At 41.2% G+C, this 18,997-nt stretch overlaps 1 protein-coding gene across 2 annotated transcripts in view; it reads left to right on the plus strand.

Annotated features, from left to right (window-relative positions):
* The first annotated feature begins 7,431 nt into the window (after window positions 1–7,431).
* Window positions 7,432–18,997, plus strand: part of LOC103015722 (fibroblast growth factor 2) — a 60,883-nt gene continuing 49,317 nt past the window's right edge. The window contains exon 1 of one of the 2 annotated variants that reach the window (XM_028164002.2): window positions 7,432–7,955. In XM_028164002.2, coding sequence (XP_028019803.1) covers window positions 7,778–7,955 — 178 coding nt within the window. In that variant the 5' untranslated portion in view covers window positions 7,432–7,777. The remainder of the gene's footprint in view (window positions 7,956–18,997) is intronic. The other variant, XM_057546792.1, reaches the window with a different exon arrangement.

Below are 18,997 nucleotides of genomic sequence, written 5' to 3' on the forward strand. Positions count from 1 at the left end.
TTTCCCTCAACTCTCTAATCCTATATGTTAAACTTTTTGACTGTGCCCATCTGAGAAATAAAACAATGTATTTCTTTCCCTCGAATGTTTTATATTTTGTTTATATATTTTAAAAGGCTTCTTTATGTAAATATTATGTATTAATCTATATATTTTATTTATATTTCTTTTTCTATGAACTACTTGTTCATGTTCCTTTGCCAGTGAGTCTCTTCTCACTGATATTTAAGGTCTCTTTGTTTTTTAGTTTAACTCTGATGTCACAGATACTGCATAATTTCCGTTTGTCATTTATCTTTTGACTTGGGTTTAGAGCAGGGAGGGGGGCAGCACTAGTGGTGGATACTTGTGTTAAATTTATATAATTGAAGGGTTTGTTCATATAGCTTTCCCAAAACCAAGGAGCGGTCTGTCCCAAAGGTAAATTCAGGTTCCTGCTTCTTACACAGTTGCTTTAAGATGACAGGGGTTTTTTCTGCTATTTTTTGCACATTAAAAAAAAAAAGTGCCTTGAATTGACGGTCAGGATGCCCCCTTTACACTGTCAAATAAGAACAAATGGACAATGACATTCGAATCTCTCTAATCTAAGCAGACCACACAGAAGATAAAGATTAGCAGGGTCTTTCTGTAAGGGGCCATCTTTGAAATATATTTATTATTAACAACAATTTATTTGAATGAAATTAATATAAGGAAGGCTGAGCTCCTCTGATTCAATAGCTTTTTCATCCAACTCTTACTATAGTGTTGAGCTAATTAAAAAACATAGAACATATGAATAAACCTAGTTACTTCCAGCATCCCTCTCTTTTAAAAGGTAAAAGAACAAGTCCTTGTGGTTGTCCAGTGGCCCTCAGGGAAGCCCAAGATAATTTAAAGGTAAAAGACATCATGAAGTTTTTATTTTTCTGAATTTAGGAGTTGATCTTGGGAAGGCAAAATCAAAGTCTATGAGAGGAGACTGGTCACTTGATTAATATAGTCATGGAGGGGCTTCCCTGATGGCGCAGTGGTTTAGAATCTGCCTGCTAATGCAGGGGACACGGGTTCGAGCCCTGGTCTGGGAAGATCCCACATGCCACGGAGCAACTAGGCCCGTGAGCCACAACTACTGAGCCTGCGCATCTGGAGCCTGTGCTCCGCAACAAGAGAGGCCGCGATAGTGAAGAGGCCCGTGCACCGCGATGAAGAGTGGCCCCCACTTGCCGCAACTAGAGGAAGCCCTCGCACAGAAACGAAGACCCAACACAGCCAAAAATAAATATAATAAATAAATAAATAAAAGATTACTATTTAAAAAAAAAAATATAGTCATAGACATCTGAAAATAGTGCATGATTGTAGCTTGACTGTCTATTTAGAGTGACAATACACTATTTAAAAATAAACTGACTGAAGGTGACATAGCCTGGCCCAAGCCTTGGCTATTTCAGGAACTTCGGTGTGTTCGTTGTTTATTTATCTGTTTTTAAAAATCAAGGACACAAAATCCACATAAAGCACAGATCATTATTCTTGGTGAGACCAGAATCTGCCACCTGGGCATAGAAGATAAACAGTAACCTTTTATTACCTCTCGTGGAGATAGAGCTGCTCACTCTATTATACCACAGCTGATGGTCATAATGATGACTCGAGAACTGATTAGATGATTTCTGATGTACCAGGGCTTTAGAAGTCAGTAATTTGTATATTTTAGTAAGCTTTCATAAGGAAATGGGCTTGGTGTGATTTCATTCAAAAACGGTTAACATTTAGAGTTCCACAGCCATTGACCACACCCATACGTAATGTAGACGAGGAGTTTGGTTTTCAAAAACAACTTTCTAAAATGAAATTAGTGCATGTGTTCATTTAAAAAATATATATATATTTGTTCAGACTGCTTAGTGCCACTAGGTCCAAGGATACAGCAATGTTTAGGGCAAAAAGATCTCTTCTTTAAGGGACTTTGTATTCTATTGAAGTGAGGGGACTGATAATATATAATATAAGGAAACAAATAAACAAGATACAATTTTAGATAATAAGTTTTATGTAATAGTGAGTAGCCAGAGGTTATTTTTATAAAATAAAAACAATTTGACCATCCAAGGTATCAGTACTAACATTTAAATATATCTCATTCTAATATGAGTTTGGGAGTATATAACAAATGGGATATTATTCTATAGTTTTGTAAACTACTTTCAATTAACAATATGTATATTACAAGTATTTTTCCATGTTAAGAATTCTCCTACAAAGCTGTCTCTGTGGCTACACGGAACACGTTGGTTTCTATGACTGTGACATGATTTATTTAAATTAATTTGTTCACCTTTAATTATTTAGATTATCCTTCATTTTTTCCTTATTATAATCAATGTTGTAATAAACACCAAGGTTGCTAAATGTACGTGTCTGTGACTTTTTTCTTTAGAGTAAATTTCTTGCACCCAAACTGTTGGCCCAAATGATATTTAATTTCAAATATTTAAGGACTTGGAACTTCCCTGGAGGTCCAGTGGTTAAGACTCTGCACTTCCAGTGCCGGGGGCGCGGTTTTGATCCCTGTTGGGGAACTAAGATCCTATATGCCAGGTGGTAGGGTGAAAAAAAAAAAAAAAAACCTGCTAAGAAAAAAAAATTTAAGGACTTGATGCACACACTTTTAAACTGCCTTTTCAAAATGCTACAATAATTTATCCTCTATCTGGCAGTTCATGCCCTTGACAACCTGGGGTGATATCATTTCTTTTTTTCTCTCAACTATATAGGAGAAAATTTTCATTTTTATTTCAACATGCATTTCTTTATTTTTTTCTAAGATAATTCACATGCCATAAAATTCACCATTTTTAAGTGTACAATTTACTGTTTTTTTGTATATTCACAAAGTGGTGCAACCATTACCACTATCTAACTGCAGAGCTTTTTCGTCACTCCAAAGACACCCTACATCCGCTAGCAGTCACTCCCCAGCCCCCTCTTCTCCCAGCCCTTGGCAGCCCCATATCTGCTTTGTATTTCTGTGCATTTTTGTCTATGCTTGACATTTTGTATACATGGAATCATGCTCTTCTTTCTGGCTTTTCTGATTCCACTGTAACAAGGTTCATCTATGTTTTAGCATGTATCAGTATTTCACTGGTTTTTAGAGTCAAATAATATTCCATTGTATGGATATACCAAATTTTGTTTATCCATTTGTCAATTGATAGACATTTGGGTAGTTTCCACTTTTTGGCTATTATGAATAATGCTGCTATGAACATTCATTGATGTGTTTTTGTGTGAACATAGTTTTAATTTCATATATATATATGACTGCAATTGCTAGGTCATACGGTGACTCTATGTTTAATTTTTTGAGGAGCTGCCAGATTCTTCTCTATATTTATGTTCCCACCAGCATTGTATGAAGGTTCCAATTATTCTACACCCTTGACAGCCCTTGTTATTTTCTGTTTTTTGTTTGTTTGTTTTTTATTATAGCTATTTTAGTGGGTGTGAAGTGATAACTCATTGTGGTTTTGATTTACATTTTACTAATGACTATCTTGAACATCTTCTCACATACTTATTGGCTATTTTTGTAGATTCTTTGGGGAAATGTCTATTCAAATACTTTGTCCACTTTTAAATTGGGTTGTCTTTTTACTGTTGAGTTGTAACAGTTCTTTATATATTTTGGAGACTAGACTCTCATCATATATATGATTTGCAAAATTTTCTCCCATTCTCTGGATACCTTTCATTTTCTCTATAGTCTGATTTGATACACAAAACTTTCTAATTTGGATGAAGTACAATTTATCTATTGTTGCTTGTGTCTTTAGTGCCATATCTAAGAAACCATTGCCTAAGCCAAGGTCACAAAGATTTATACCTATGTTTTCATCTAAGAGGGTTCATAGTTTTAGCTTTTACATTTAAGTCTATGATCTATGTTGAGTTAATTTTTTAAAATATAGTGTGAGGCAGGAGTCCAAATTAATTCTTTTCATGTGAATATCTAGTCCCAACACCTTTGTTGGAAAGACTCTTCTTTCCCCATTGAATGGTTTTGGCACCCTTGTTGAAAATCAGTTGATCATAAATGTCAGAGTTTATTTTTTGACTCTCAATTCTATTGCATTGATTTATATGTCTATCCTTAATCCTGTATCACACTGTCCTATACATTGTAGCTTTGTAGAAAGTTTTGAAATCAAGTCTTCCAACTGTGTTCTTCTTGTTCAAGACTGTTTTGGCTATTCTCAGTCCTTCACCTGTCCATATCAGTTTCATAATTGGCTTGTCAATTTCTTCAAAAAAGGAAGTTGGAATTTTGACACAGAATGCATTGAAGCTGTAGATCAATTTGAGAATTACCATCTTAACAATATTGTCTTTCAATCCGTGAATACAGATGTCTTCCCATTTACTTACATCTTATTTAATTTCTTCCAAATAATGTTTTGTAGTTTTTGGTATACAAGTCTTGAACTTCTTTGGTTGAATTTATTCCTAAATATTTTATTTATTTTGATGCTATTGAAAATGGAATTGTTTCCTTAATTTCATTTTTGGATTGTTCTTTACTAGTGTTAAGAAATACAACTGATTTTAATATACTGATCTTGTATCCTACAACCTTGCTGAAGTCATTTATTAGCTCAGATAGTTGTGTGTGTGTCTGTGTTTGTGTGTGTGTGTTCTTCAGGGTTTTCTATATATAAGATTGTGTCCTCTGCAAATACAGATAGATTTACTTCTTCCTTGGCAAACTGGATCCTTTTATTTCATTTCTTGCCTAATTACTCCATTATAAGAACCCACCCTTATGACTTCATTTAACCTTAATTACCTACTTAAAAGGCCCCATCTCCAAATACAGTCACACTGAAGGTTAGAACTTCAACATAGGAATCTGGGGGAGGTGGGGACACAATTCAGTTCATGACAGTTATCTACAACTTACAAGAGTTGTAAAGTTGCTCAAAGACAAAGGTACAGAGACCCCACAGGATCAGATAACCTAGACAATGCCCAATTTTCCATTGAAGATATTTAGTAATCATTTTTGTCCACTTAAAAGTCATTCAGATTTTTTCCCTGCAATTAAAAAAAAAGTATTTGCTATTCTTATACGTTTATTTGTCCAAATGAATTTTACAATATTGTTAGATTGTTTTTAAATGGTGCTAAAATTTTTAACTAATATTGTTTAAAAGTTTTAAATATGGTTAGGGGTATTTGACATTGTTATTTTACTGTATGTTTCCATCCAGGAATACTTAAAATTTTTTTAAGTTCTCATTAAGTCTTTGTACTTTTCATCATTTAGATTCTGAACAATTCTTATTAATTCCAAAGTAATTTACTTTGGTGTTGTAAGGGAAATTCCTCTTTCCTTTATGGTTCCTAAATAGTTAACACTGGAAACTAATGGTTTTTAAAAATAATGAGTTTTGTATTCATCATCTTATAGAATTCTCCTATTGGTTCTAGTTATTTTTCAAAATTATCTTTATTTTAATATTCATCCTTATAGTTGGGTAAATTGCGAATGTAAGTTGATTGCTCATGGTTCAGCTGAGAGCAAATTGATTGCATCTAAGAATATTTTGTCGGTCTCTCTGTGTGTGTACAGGTGTGTGTTGAGAAGAGTCTGGGTAGGAACATGAGAGAACTTTCTTAATGATGTCTTCTTGGAATTAACACTATTTGTCTTGGAGACCTAGATTCCCAGAGCTGGCTTATCCATTTCATGTGACATCTCCTCCTCTGGTTTTGGAAGGAACTAGGAAACAAGCAGTTATTGTACATGGGATGCAGTTCCACAGGACCTGTGGTCTATTAGCATACAGATTACTTAACTGCTTGTAGCTGCTCCCCAAATTTCTGGATGCTACTGTTCAAAAATATTTTGACTTAGCTTTTATCTCTTTGCTCTTGGAATACTCAGGTTTGTGTGACCCAGAGTTCAAGGCTTATTCAAATCTAACTTGATTTCAAAGTTAAGTGGCAACCTGATGCATGCTGCAGTAGCTTTAAGCATTCCCTAGGATACCCACAGAGATCATCTGGAAGGGAGCTGTTTGTCTTAACAGATCTTCAAAGCAGATAAAACCTGTCCATTTTGGAGAGAGATGTCAGAGAACATACATCAGCCCGGAGAAGAGTATTCGTGGTTTTAAAGCTCCGAAGAATCGATTCATACGTCCTAGAAATGCATCTAGAGTTAAACACCTCTTGGAGACTTATGAACGAGTGCACTGATGGATAATCTTTTGAAACCAAATATGTTCTTAAATAGAGGAACTTCTGTATTCTCACATCTTCCAAGAAGCTTTCCCTACCCCCTGCCTACCCTGAAGCTGAGTTACCCCTTATCTGAAATCTCACGAAACTTTATTTTTACACTTCTATGGCCTTGACACTTTCTGCTGGTATTTGTGTTGTTCGTGCTCGCCATGTATGAGCCTCACTGTGCCAGAAGATTGGGTATCTCCCACTGCGCTTACTGAAATGCTTTGCAAACAGTAGGTGCTCAGTATATGAAGTTCTGTGGATGGATATTTTGATAATCTGTAGTACCTGATATATTCTACTGAAAATTAGCAAAGTGCAATTAACGTCAATTTTGTAGTTTGGGATTTTCAGTAAACTACCCTCCCTCCAAGAAATGCCTAACAGTTTAGCTAGAAGAAGACATTAACATACTTCTATCACGACGAGGATTTGAGGCCCATCTTCATCTTTCCACGTTTGTCTAATTCAAGTTAGTTAGGTTAGTAAAAGAAAAGCCTTTTCTTCTCAGCAACCCAACCCGCTCCGCTCCTCTGGCCTCTTTCTTCGCTTATGTTGGTGAACTACTTCAGCCTCTGCCTTCAGGGTTAACAGTTGGTGCTTGTGCGTAACCCTCGTCTTTTGGTGATGAGAGATGTTCGAAACCTATTCTGACACAGAACCCTCCCTCGCTTCCGATTCCTCTGCTTCTTGGGGGTGGAAATAGTTTCTCCGCTTTGAAACGCTGGCAGGGAAAAAGAATGGGGGAGAGAATTGCATCTACACTTTGAAAAGTCGAATCACGGCTGGTTGCACAGCAAAAGCTCCGCAGTGTGGAGAAAGTCTGAATGTGATTTGGGTTGCGCGGGGTTGGGCTGGGCGCCTTCTGGGGAACCGGCGGGGTCGAACCCCCGGAGCGGCGGAGGCCCGGGCCGTGGCCTCCCGCCGCATCCCCGCACCTCCCCCGCCCCCCGCCTGCGTTCGGGCTCCCCCCGAGCACGGAGGTCGCGCGCTTGCGTGCTGCGGCCAGAGCGCCCGACCCAGAGACCGGTCCCAGAAAACGCCGAGCGAGTAGGGGGCGGCGCGCAGGAAGGGAGGAGGGCCGGGGGCCTGCGGGGTTGGTGGGCGTTCGCGGGTGGAGACGTAGAAGATGTGACGCCGCGGCCCGGCTGCTGCCAGACCAGCGGACGCTGTGCCCGCGGTTGCAAAAGGAACCCTGGCGCTGCAGCTTCGGGAGGCGGCCCTCCCGAGAGCGGCGGCCGCGGAGACACCCAGCCCTCACCCCCAGCTCCCGGGCCGCTCGGCTCCCCGCGCTCTAGGGCCGGCGGAGAGGGAAGCGGCGAACAGCTTGAGGCTGGGGGCCCGCGGGCGCGGCCGCGTGCCGCGGGGAGGGAGGCTGGGGGGCCGGGGCCGGGGCCGTGGCCGCGCCCCGGAGCGCGTCCGAGGCCGGGGCCGGGGCGCGGCGACTCCCCGCGCGGCTCCAGGGGCTCGGGGACCCCGGCAGGGCGCTGGCGGGGCCATGGCAGCCGGGAGCATCACCACGCTGCCCGCCCTGCCGGAGGACGGCGGCAGCGGCGCCTTCCCGCCCGGCCACTTCAAGGACCCCAAGCGGCTGTACTGCAAAAACGGGGGCTTCTTCCTGCGCATCCACCCCGACGGCCGAGTGGATGGGGTCCGCGAGAAGAGCGACCCTCACAGTGAGTGCTGGCGGGCTCTTCCTCCCCCGCGCCGTCTCCATCCCCTGCCGTTCTCCCCTCCGCCCCTGCCTTCCAGCCTCCGCGCTCCTTCTCTTCACTCTGACCCCAGTGGGGCTTGTGGTCTCTCCCCGCGCGGCCCTCGGCGGTTTCGGGTTCACCACTCGACCCCTCCTGCCCCGAGCTGCGGTGGCGGGTAGACGCTCGCCCAGGCTTTGGAGTGTGCCGGTTTCCACTGGTAAACCAGTCCCCTGGGCCCGGAGCTGCAGGGCGCCCGGGCCTTGCCGGCGACTCTGGGCGCAGACAACCTGTCGCGTCGGGGATGCCCGGCGGCCGAGTAGAGGTGGGTGGCTCACGGAGGTGCCGCCGGCGCCCCCAGCCTGAAGTTCCGACCCCTTGTCTGTGGGATGCGCGCAGTCCCCGGGACAAAGCCAGGAGGGACCGCAGCCGAATTAAACGTTCCTTACTGGAAAGATACCTTTCGAGAGCCGTGCCCTTAAATTCCAGTTCGGCAGGATCCAAGGCAGTTGGCACACTGCTCTCACCCATCCATTTCTATTTTTTTCCCCGAATTTCGGAAAACTGACAGAGCAGAAAGTATGGACTGTATTAATAAAGTGCGATAGACCTTTGTTGCAGTAGTGAAAAGAACTGCAAAAACTTTAATCTTCCACTTGCAGTTATTAGCTATGGGACCTTGAGCGACCCTTATCCCTTGAGCCCGTTTCCTCATCCCGAAAGTGGGGATAATCAACCTTGCATCAGGCTTGAGGATCAAATGAGGATTTATATAAAGTGCACAGAGGACTCAGTTGACTAGTATGCAGTTTTGTTTTCTGTAAAAAATAATAATAATAATAATAAAATCTATCTGTGCTTATAGAAAGAAGATTGGCCTAAGTCATTAGTTCTCAAACTTTAGGGGTGCATTAGAATCACCTGGAAGCTTTGTTATAACACATGGCTGAACCATCTCCCAGAGTTTCAGATTGCTTAGGTCTGATTGCTTAGTGGGGCCTCATTTGCATTTCTAACAAGTTCCCAGGTGATGCTGACCAGGGCACACTTTGAGAACCCACTGGTCTAGAGAAAAGATGGAGAAAAAGGTGTAAAATGGGCTGATAAAAATACTGATGAATTAGAAGTGAGAGAAAGAGATCAGATATATTTTAACTGTCATCCTGTTAAGTGTAGGTAAAACATCTCTTTTGAAAGCTGTTTGTTCTGCTATTCCTTCCTTTATGGGTTTCAGGTGGAAAACCTGATCCTCCTTTTGCCTGAGAAAAGACCCGCAGGAGTCTGTCTTTTCCTTACGATGCTAATGGTGTGTCCTTCACTTTGGAATGCGGGAGTAGGAAGAGGAGAGAGCTCTGCAGCCAAGCCTGCATTGACACATTCGGGAATGGGAAATGTGCTTTCATAAGACTTGAGTCTTTATTGGTTCCAAAATAGCAACAAGCAAAAGATGCGGGTCTGTAATTGTTTTCAGGCCTGCCATAATTAAAAACTTTTCTCACGTACTATCCAGTGAATCTGAAAAGATGCCTGTAGTCCAATCTATCGGTAGCGCTCTTTCTCTATTTTGGTAACTTAAATGGATTTCACAAAATTAGCTTTGTGTTTGGAGTTTGTTCTGCAGTTGTCTGCCAGGCTAGCCCAGCTGGTTAGGGCAAGGTGCACATATGTCCCAATTAGTTTTGCTCTTTTCTAGTAGCACAAAAAGGAGCATGTTCTTTGACTAGAAGACAGAAGAACTCTCCCCTAGATTGGGTTCATATTGAGGCTTCCCCTAGTGCTCTCTTTTTTTTTTTTCCAGACATTTTATTAGTTACAGTTTTTTTCTTTGACACTCTCGATACCCTATTTCCTTTAGAACAAAACTGTATAGGGGCTAGCGAGTGAGGGTAATTCTGAATTGCATACTGCATTACCACGCTTGTAAAAACAGCTGTTAACTTTTTATTCCCAATTCTGGGCTGGGCTGTCATTTTTGTAATCTCATTTTAACTCAGTGGTACTCAAATAGGATTGATACTGCCTACCCCCTTCCACCTCCAGGTAACATCTAGCAATGCCTGGAGACATTTTTGGTGGTCATGCCTGGAAGGGTGCTATCGGCATTTAGTAAGTAGAGGCCAGGGATGATGCTACAGGGCACAGGATACCGCCCTAATCCCTCAGCAAAAAGTGTTCTGACCCTAAATGTTAAAAGTGCTAAGGTTGAGAAACCCTACCAACTTGATAACTAGCTAAAGACAAGCTGTTTAAAAGTGAAGAGTGGAATATTCATCCAGATCTGTGGAGAGCACTGATTTTTTAAAATCCCCTTGTACCAGGTGATAGCCTGACAAGAATATAAACCTAAAAATGATACATTTAGGCCACTTTTGTATAGCCCAACCTGGACGTAAGTTTAAGTACAGTGTTTTTTTCTGGCATGTCGAAGGCATACTGATAGTTGACCAAACCAGGAGGAGACTGATGGGAACTATATAAGAAGAAAAATGACATAACAATATCCTCTGAATTACATCCCCTCCATTCCCCTGAACGAGCAAAACTGATCAGGAAACATGGAGAAATCAGTTAACCGTTGCTACAACTTCCCTCCGAATTAAGGCCCAGATATCTAGACCTATTTGAAACGTTGGAAAACCCAAGGCCCCATTCCTCAAACTGCTTTGCCCAATGGACCCTAGAATCTGTCATTGGAGATTTATTCCTTTGGCGTCAACACTTTCTTTCCGGACGTTGCTAAAATGCAAATACAGTCTGCTCCCCGTACCCGAGGGCTCCCCATCTGCTGAGATGAGGGTCAGCAGTGCTATGCCACGTTCCTCGAGGGACTTGAGGCTCCACGGTTGTTGGTACCTGCGTGGGGTCCTGGAACCGGCCCCCCACGGATACCGAGGGAGGAGGGTCCCTCTGGAAGGAAGAGTTCAGCAGCGTTCGGATTTTACCGTTTAGCGTGGATTAAATTGCACGTGCAGTTTCTTCCCCAAAACCTGACCAGGAGATCTGGAGCTGGGGGGCGGGGAGCTGTGAAGGCTGTGGCATGAATGTGGGGCGCTGCTGAGGGGCGGGGGCCGTAGCTCAGGTTCTGGAGAGGACACAGGGCGCGGGGCGGACGGCGGCAGAAAGGAAGGGATCAGACGCCTGGACGCCCGTGTTTCCAGCTTCTCAGTGTTGCTGAAGATCACCTGTGCTTCTCACCTGGGTTCTCTCTTGAATTGCTTTCACAAGTTGCCTTTGAAAAGGCAACTTTCCTGCACTTTTCTTATAATCCTGGAATAACCTGTGTTTGACACGAGAGTCTTGCTAAAAAGCAAGATAAAAACAAGGACGGAGCCTGTGCTTCCCCCCGCGTGCGCGCCGCACCCCCACCACCTTCCCTGCGGCGTCCTGGATGTTTTTACAGGCCCCTTCCAAATGCCCATGGGAATGGGTAGCGTTAAGTGTACGCTCTAAAGTAGTGAACCACGTGAAAACATTCAGAAGAGAACATTTTATCCCAAGCAGCACGTACAACATGTGGTGGAGTATAGTAAGGGCAAAGTATGCTGCTTGTGTGCATTTTAGCATCAAATTTATTCCAGATGCTCTTATTTTGGAAAAAATGAAGGTAGTTAGAAGCGCTGGATCAACCCTTGGGCCTCTCCTAGGAGGGCTTCTCCCAGGAGGTGACTGCCTGCTTGCCCCACTTCTCGGCTTCCAGGCTCCGGAGGACACTGAGCCTTGGAGAGACTGAGGGACCCGTCCACCCCCATGTGGAGCAAGGATGGGATCCCAGTCTGTGTGACTCCCGTGCCCTGTGCCACGGCACATATTCCATGCAGCCCCTCCTCGTTAAAAACATGAACTTGCGAAATTCAAAGGGAGGCTTCAGACCTTTTATTTCACAGATTTTTAAGATATTCTGGGGTGGGAAAAGTTTTTTGTTGTTGTTGTTTTTGTTTGTTTTTTAAAGGAAGTTTGTATAGTGTAGTAATGATCTGGCTAGATTCTGTGAGTGGATTATTCTCTGTTCATGATTTAACACACTTTGAGAAAATGCTGGCATCTTAAGGTAGGAACCATGACTTCTCCATATAAATAAACATCATAAAAGGTTTGTACCTTTCACTCTGGGAATTCTCACTAAATGTCAGCTGCTGATGAGAACATTCTGTGTGGACCATCCCGTGGAATAACTCCTCCTGGACCACATGCTGTATAAAGCACGGTCGAGGTTTATAGTTCTCTTGGTGCAGTTAACACATATGTTTAGACACTTGGTCAGTCTTTTAATGAAGATGATTATATGTAACAAAAGTATATTTGGAAAATATTTTGGAATCTTAAAAGCTGGCTATTAGCATTTTTAAGGGTAATCTATAAAAAGATGAATCATTTCTCAGGATAATTAGTTTAAAGCTCTCATTATGAATCCTGTTTTCTTTAAAAAGCACCTAAGATTTTTTACCATGTACTGTGTGATATAAAATTCCTCAGGTATGCTGTGCACTGTTTGTTCATTCTTTCTTTTGTGGCCAATACCCTAGAATCCTGTACGCTCTTCTACTTCATCTCCTTTTCTCTTTTTAACTCTGGATTCTGCACCTGGTATTCTACTTAAATCATTCTGGGCCCCAGCAGTCTTCCAGTTCAATCACATGGACTTAGCCAATTTGTCACCCTACTTCTGACACTAGACACCATTGTCTGCCTCTGTCTTCCCGAGAATTCCTTGGCTTCTGTTACACCACATCAACCTGGTTTCCTCTCATCCATCCGACTGTCTTTTCCTCTGGTTTCTCCTTCTTTCAGTCTTTTGCTGTAATATTCCCCAAGGCTCTGTTTTGGCGCTCTACCCGTCTTTCTGTGTACTCATGGTCCTTCAGCAGATCAATTATAGTCTTTGTCTCTGATTTCCCATCTCTGTGTTAGTACCGTGTTTCTCACTGCCCGACGGACAGATGCACTGCCACAGCCTCAACTCAACCCACGTAAAACAGACCATCACACTGTTTTCTCCAACTAGCACCCTTCCTACAGAATTTGTTTGTAGTGAAATTATCCTTCTCGTCTCCAAAGCTAGATGCCTTGGAGTCTTCCCTACCTCAATGACTTTTCTTTGCCTTGTCTCCGTTCCCCTGTCCTTTATTTACCTACAACCATCGTCTCCCCGACTTTCCCTCTCAAATATGACCCACCTGCTCAGTCTTGTTTCCCACTCTCTGCCATCCACACCCCCCGGCGCTGCCAGTGCCCTGTGCTTTCACTGTAGTCTCTCACCTGACAGACTCATCACTATTACAGTGATGGGCTTTTCCACTTGTGAGCCTTGTTTTTGGGAAATCCTTCTTTTTCTTATCAATCCTTCTCTCACACCCTCCTCCCACTCCCACCTTTCTCTGGGAAGATCTTTTATGAGTCAGCTCAGTGGTCTTCTCCTTTGTGAAACTTTCCCCTGCCTTCGCAGGGAAAATTAATTGTTTCCATCTCTGCATTTCCCGTAGTACTTGGTACGTATTCTCCTGCGGACTTCATGATTTTTGTTGTAGTTGTGGATGTGTTTGTCTGCTGCACTGGGACTGAGCTGTGTCCTCTCTGTGGAGAGTGTGTGTTAAGTTCAACACGTACCCAGCAGATGAGCCACGTCTTCTCACTTCCTTTCTGATCGTCTTCTCACATCCTTCTTCTTCGCTTAGCCTTTAATTGGCCGTTAATCCTCTCACCTTACCCCAGTCCTAGGCGTGCGTCAGGCCCCATTTCTTTCCTACCGCCCTGTACCTGTCTTTCCTCTCCTGCATGCTATCTAAAAATTCTCTCTAATAACTTGATATGTTTTAACTTCACGTCCCTCAGTTTTACTGGAAATTTCTAGTCGGCAAGGATTTTTAAAAATTCAAATGACATTACCTAGCAGTCCTTTACTCTTTTCTACTCTGAGGTCTGAGACTGCATTTACTCACCCCAGGATCCCCTTGACTCCACTGCTCAGTGAATGACCAGGCTGAGGCCCACTGAAGAAGTTCAGTCTGTATTGTTGAGTGAGCTAGAACTTTAAATAAATAAGCATACACACTTCAGCACGAGGCGCGTAAAATGGATAAGTTGAATGTAGCATCACTCTAGTTCCTTCTGCAGCGACACCTTTCACATTATTCGAAGGAAGCAATAAAGGTAAAACACAATCATTTGTTAGGATTCATTTTTATTGTGGAAGATTTTCTTTTCAGCTATTGAATAACATAACACTTCTAGCCAATTCCAGAACTAGTAATAACCCGCTAATTAAAAAATACAGATCTGAGAATTCACACTTGAATCACATACTTTAATCCTTAAATCTCTCTCTCTCAAGTCTAAAACCTGTGAATCATTTTATAAAGTAGGATTAAGAACTGTCTGGTACTATTGTTAGTATCTGCTTTGGCTGTGAGGAAATGACACAAATAGTTTCATCCTAATATTCATTCAGATTTATGAGCCAGTATTCATCACAACAATCATAAAACTCTTAAAAGGATAGAAACTGTGTGACAAAGTGAGTCATATTCTTTGTGATGTGATGTCTGCAAGGGTGGGTGGGAGAGATTGCTGAATGACCAGTCTCATTCTACTGCTTTCTGAGCTGAATCATTTTATAAAGAGAAAACAATTCATAGGTTTACAGCTGGTCATAACATAAATAGGAAATGGAAGAGTAACAGAGTCAAATAATACCTCCTTTTAAAAAATTACTTTTTGAAATATAACACTTGATGAACAGTGTTTGTTTTGAATTAGAAATGAAATTATTTACTGCCTAATAACATATATATTTTAATTTAACACCTGCTATATGTCTTCTTTATATATTTTCATTTTTTCTATTAATTATGTTTCTTTTCCCATCTTTTTATTTTTTTAAAATTTTTGTATTCTCTCGTGTCATTTGACCTTTCCCTTCTTAGCTATTTCTACCTTTGGCTTATTTGACAAGTGTGTGTGTGTGTTTATGTAGGGGCAGGTGTCATTATTCACTGGTTGGATGACTACTTGAATTGGATGGGGACTCGAGAAGAAGGTCCTTTCATCTTGGAAATTCTGATTCTGGGATGGTATAATCTTGGATTTTGCATGGTTGGTCCTCTTTTGTTACTTTTTATCTTACTAGAATCAGAAATTTGGAGAGCCTCTCTCTGAGTCAAATTTAATCTTTAAATGTAAGATTGATTAATCTTATCTCCTTATCTTCTTTGAGGCAAAGCATTTGTCAAAACAATTATGTGAAAAGAGAAATATTCTATTTTGAGTGTGTTTCTTAGTTTTAGAAGTTCTTCTTACATACTCATATTTATACATTACTCTAAATGCAACAGTTTAGTAATGGGAATATAGTGCAAGTAAAATTGGGAAGCCAATCTTGCTAACTGGTTTAGTAGAGCACAGTAGTATATGAAGAAGGCATATACAACAAGTATTAGATTAAAAAATAATGAATTACAGCACACCTTCAGCTGTGACCAGGTGGGGAAAGTGAGACACAGACTGTTTTGGAGGGAGGGTATTAAAGCATGAGGGGTTGATGGGGTCTGTCCAGCCTTAGCCAGACACCTAGGGAGATTACCATAATGACTAGGGAAAGTCCCTGTACCTTCATAGAGGAAGGACCAGTTGTTTGACCTTCACCTCTGTATTCCTTGGACCTTATTATTTACTGAGTGTTTTTTCAATGAATGAATGAAATTCTTGAGAACATGCTCTATGTCAGCTTTATGAACAATATGTTTAATCTTATTACAATCTTCTGAAACAAGTATTTTCATTTTACAGATAAGGGTAGGGTTTTTGCTGTTGGCTTTTCAAAACATGTTCTCTTTGTTTGTGACAAGAAGTAATTAATTGTGCCTTCCATACTTCTTAGTGTTTAGAATACAGTTCATGGCCAGAATTCCAGATGGATGGTGTAGCAGAAATTTGAACAGAATTAGTGATTTAAAAAAATTATTTAAACTCTTCCCAGAGCCTTTACCCTGTCTAGCGAAGTTAGCCTCTGTCATCTTTTCTCCCACCCCTTGCTTTATTGCATTCTTTTTTGTTTAGAAAGTATTTCTGTCATGATTTATTATGAAACAGCTCTTTAATATTTAGGGGTTGTTTTCTGAAGCACTCAAAGATTTTGAAATGGCATATTTAATTTAAAAAGTAAAATAGAAAGAGTAGGACGTAATTAAGGATAAATACTGTATAAGAATGGAATGAACCTCAAAGATGGGGTCTGGAAGATTAAAATGCAGAATAAGCTAAAGCATGCAGAAAATGCAAAGAGAATAACTAAAGGATGTTTAAAAGTTACAGTTAGGCCCTTTCAAGGAAATTCAAGATAGGCTCACTCTTTAAGGACATGTGGTGTAAGATTTAAAAAGCAACCAAAAGAAAAAATGCAGATGTACTTGGACCTATTTTATTTTAATCTTCTTCACCAAGTGAGATTTTCAGTCAACCAATAATTGTTTGGATGTCTAGTATGTGAGGAAATAAAGACCAAGATAAGACAAAAAGATACGAAGAAAGTGCTTAGCCAGACACATCTAGAAATGTGTCTAAAATGAAAAATGAAGCTCTTCTTTCCTTGGAATCACTTGCCTCCCTTTTTTGACTCCCCTGTATTTTAAAATATAAAATATATTTTAAAAAATTTCTTGCCAAGCACGCCCATCTCTTGGAGTAAATTTCTACTCTTCATTTTCCTCAATCCTCACATCCCTTTCTCAGGCCCTGTGCATTTCGGTTCTGCAGTGTCTTTAACACTCACGCTGGCCTCTGCATTGTTGCCACAGCTGCTCTAGTTCTGTCCCTGACTGTTGCCAATGGCTTCTAGCCTGTCCCATCTGTGTAAGTTTGCTAGGGCTGCCATAACAAAATACCGTGGACTGAGGGGCTCAAACAACAGAAATTAATTTTCCCGTAGTTCTGAAGCCTAGAAGTCCAAGATTAAAGTGTCTGCAGGTTTGGTCTTTCTGAGGCTTCTTGGCTCACAGACAGCTGCCTTCTTGCTGCCCTTTCACGTGGTCATCTCTCTTTGCACACATACAAACCTCCTCTTCTTGGTTCACATTTGGTTAGGGGCCACCCTAACGGGCTCATTTTAATTTAATCACCTCTTCAGAGGCCCTATCTCCAAATAGTCATTTTCTGAGGTACTGGGGCCTAGGGCTTCAACATATGAGTTTGGGGCAGCGGGGGGTGGGAGATAATTCAGCCCATAACACATCTAATCAACTGGATATTGTTCTTCGGCAGAGTAATCTTTCCAGAGAGCAGCTCCGATCTTGTTATTCCTCTCCTCAGAAAAACATGATCTCGAAACAGTCCAGTCCCCTGGTACACACATTGCTTACAGATGTGGGCACTGTTAAAAGTCTATGAGAATGATAGAGAATAGGAAAGTTACCAGCAGATGAGTGGTTGTCTTATATATCAAAAAGTGGGATAAAGCTATTTTCCGGAAACTCTATATAGGTAGTAAGCTTGAGGTAGTTCCTTGAAAAAAAAAATTCCAAGAGGCTTGAGAATACTGAGAAAAGAAAATAACACAGAAAGTAGTAAATAGGGTAATATATAATGGGAGAGTAGTAACATACATAGGCTTGATATGTTCATTTCAGTGGAGTATCAGACCAAACTTCTCATAATAACCTACAAAAGAAATACATTTTCTTTGGGAGAGAGTCTAGAGTTTTTCATGTTTGGGTTTCTAAGGCCAGGCTAAGGACTGTATCACTTTTAATGAGCTGGAAGTATGCTCTCCCTCTAAAAGGTAAAAAATTAAAGATAAATTGGTGATATGAATTTATTATCATAATCTAAAAGTATTCTTAATAGGCAGCTGACTCTGTTTTCTAATTACCACCCAAAAATGAAGCTTTAGATTCTTATTCTAATTCAAGGTTATAATTTTTGCTAGACCTTCCACCCAACTTTTAACGGCAGTGTAGCTCACATCCCCATACAGCAGGAGAATTCATTTAGTGATTTACACGTATGTTTTGCAGCTCAACTAATTTTTCTTGGAAGGCATTGCAGGAAGTTACATTACTCAAAAAGTAGATAGTCTTTGAGTGTTTTAATGAGATTAGGGGGAAAAAAAACCGGTTGGAATATCTATTTGGTTATACCTATGTTGAATATTTTCCAGACTTAAATTATTTTTGGCCGTGCTTAATGATGTAGGACTGTGGAGCCTTTGTGTTGTAGAATTCTGGAGACTTCTGGCCTTGCCCGTGGTATCACCTCCAGAAGTGATTGGGTGTTCCTTGTAGGCACCTCTGATTTTCTAGAAGGAGCCTGATGCTCACCATGGCTGACAGTTAAAGCACATGGTTCTTTACAGTTCAGCCCACAGGCCAGAGAGCAGCACTTTTTTAAGGTCCTGCTGTGGGAAATAGTATTTATGGAGGCCTGACTCAAGGATCTATAGTACATCTTTCCTCTGGGTTGTGGATTTTAACATGGGTGGTCCATGGACAAGCTTCAGGTTTCCATAATCTCCTGAAAATAGATGCAACATATTATGTCAGGGTATTGTTTCTGAGGAGAAGATACGTAGCATTTTATCAGGTTCTCAAAAAGTTGTCCATGGTCCAAAATATGTTAAGGATACTACCACTAATAACTAAGGTATATCTTCTAATTAACCTGACCATCAGCGAGAGAACCAATTTGAATGTGTTGGTGTGAGACTGTAGTTTATGGTAAACGATTTTCAAGAGTCACATCTCTCTGAAACTGGTGTCTGTGTTAATTCTAAGAAATATGTAAAGCTGCTGTTTATCTCATTGCATAGTGTCCCCTCTGAGGACTCCTGAGAGAAATTTCTCTGTGGTAACCATGTCAGGACTAGTTATGCTTCTCCTTGGTGGCCAGTTTGTTCTAACCTTATGGACTCTGGGAAACTTGTTATGGCTACTGGCTTCTAGAAAGCCGAATATGTGGTGTGCTTCTAGCAAGTATAGTAATCTCAGTCCTGGCTTCACCAATTTTTAACTTATTTTCTATTTGCCTTATTTAAAAGCCAT

This window comes from Balaenoptera acutorostrata, chromosome 5 (assembly GCF_949987535.1).
Source record: "Balaenoptera acutorostrata chromosome 5, mBalAcu1.1, whole genome shotgun sequence".
Taxonomy (NCBI): Eukaryota; Metazoa; Chordata; class Mammalia; order Artiodactyla; family Balaenopteridae; genus Balaenoptera; species Balaenoptera acutorostrata.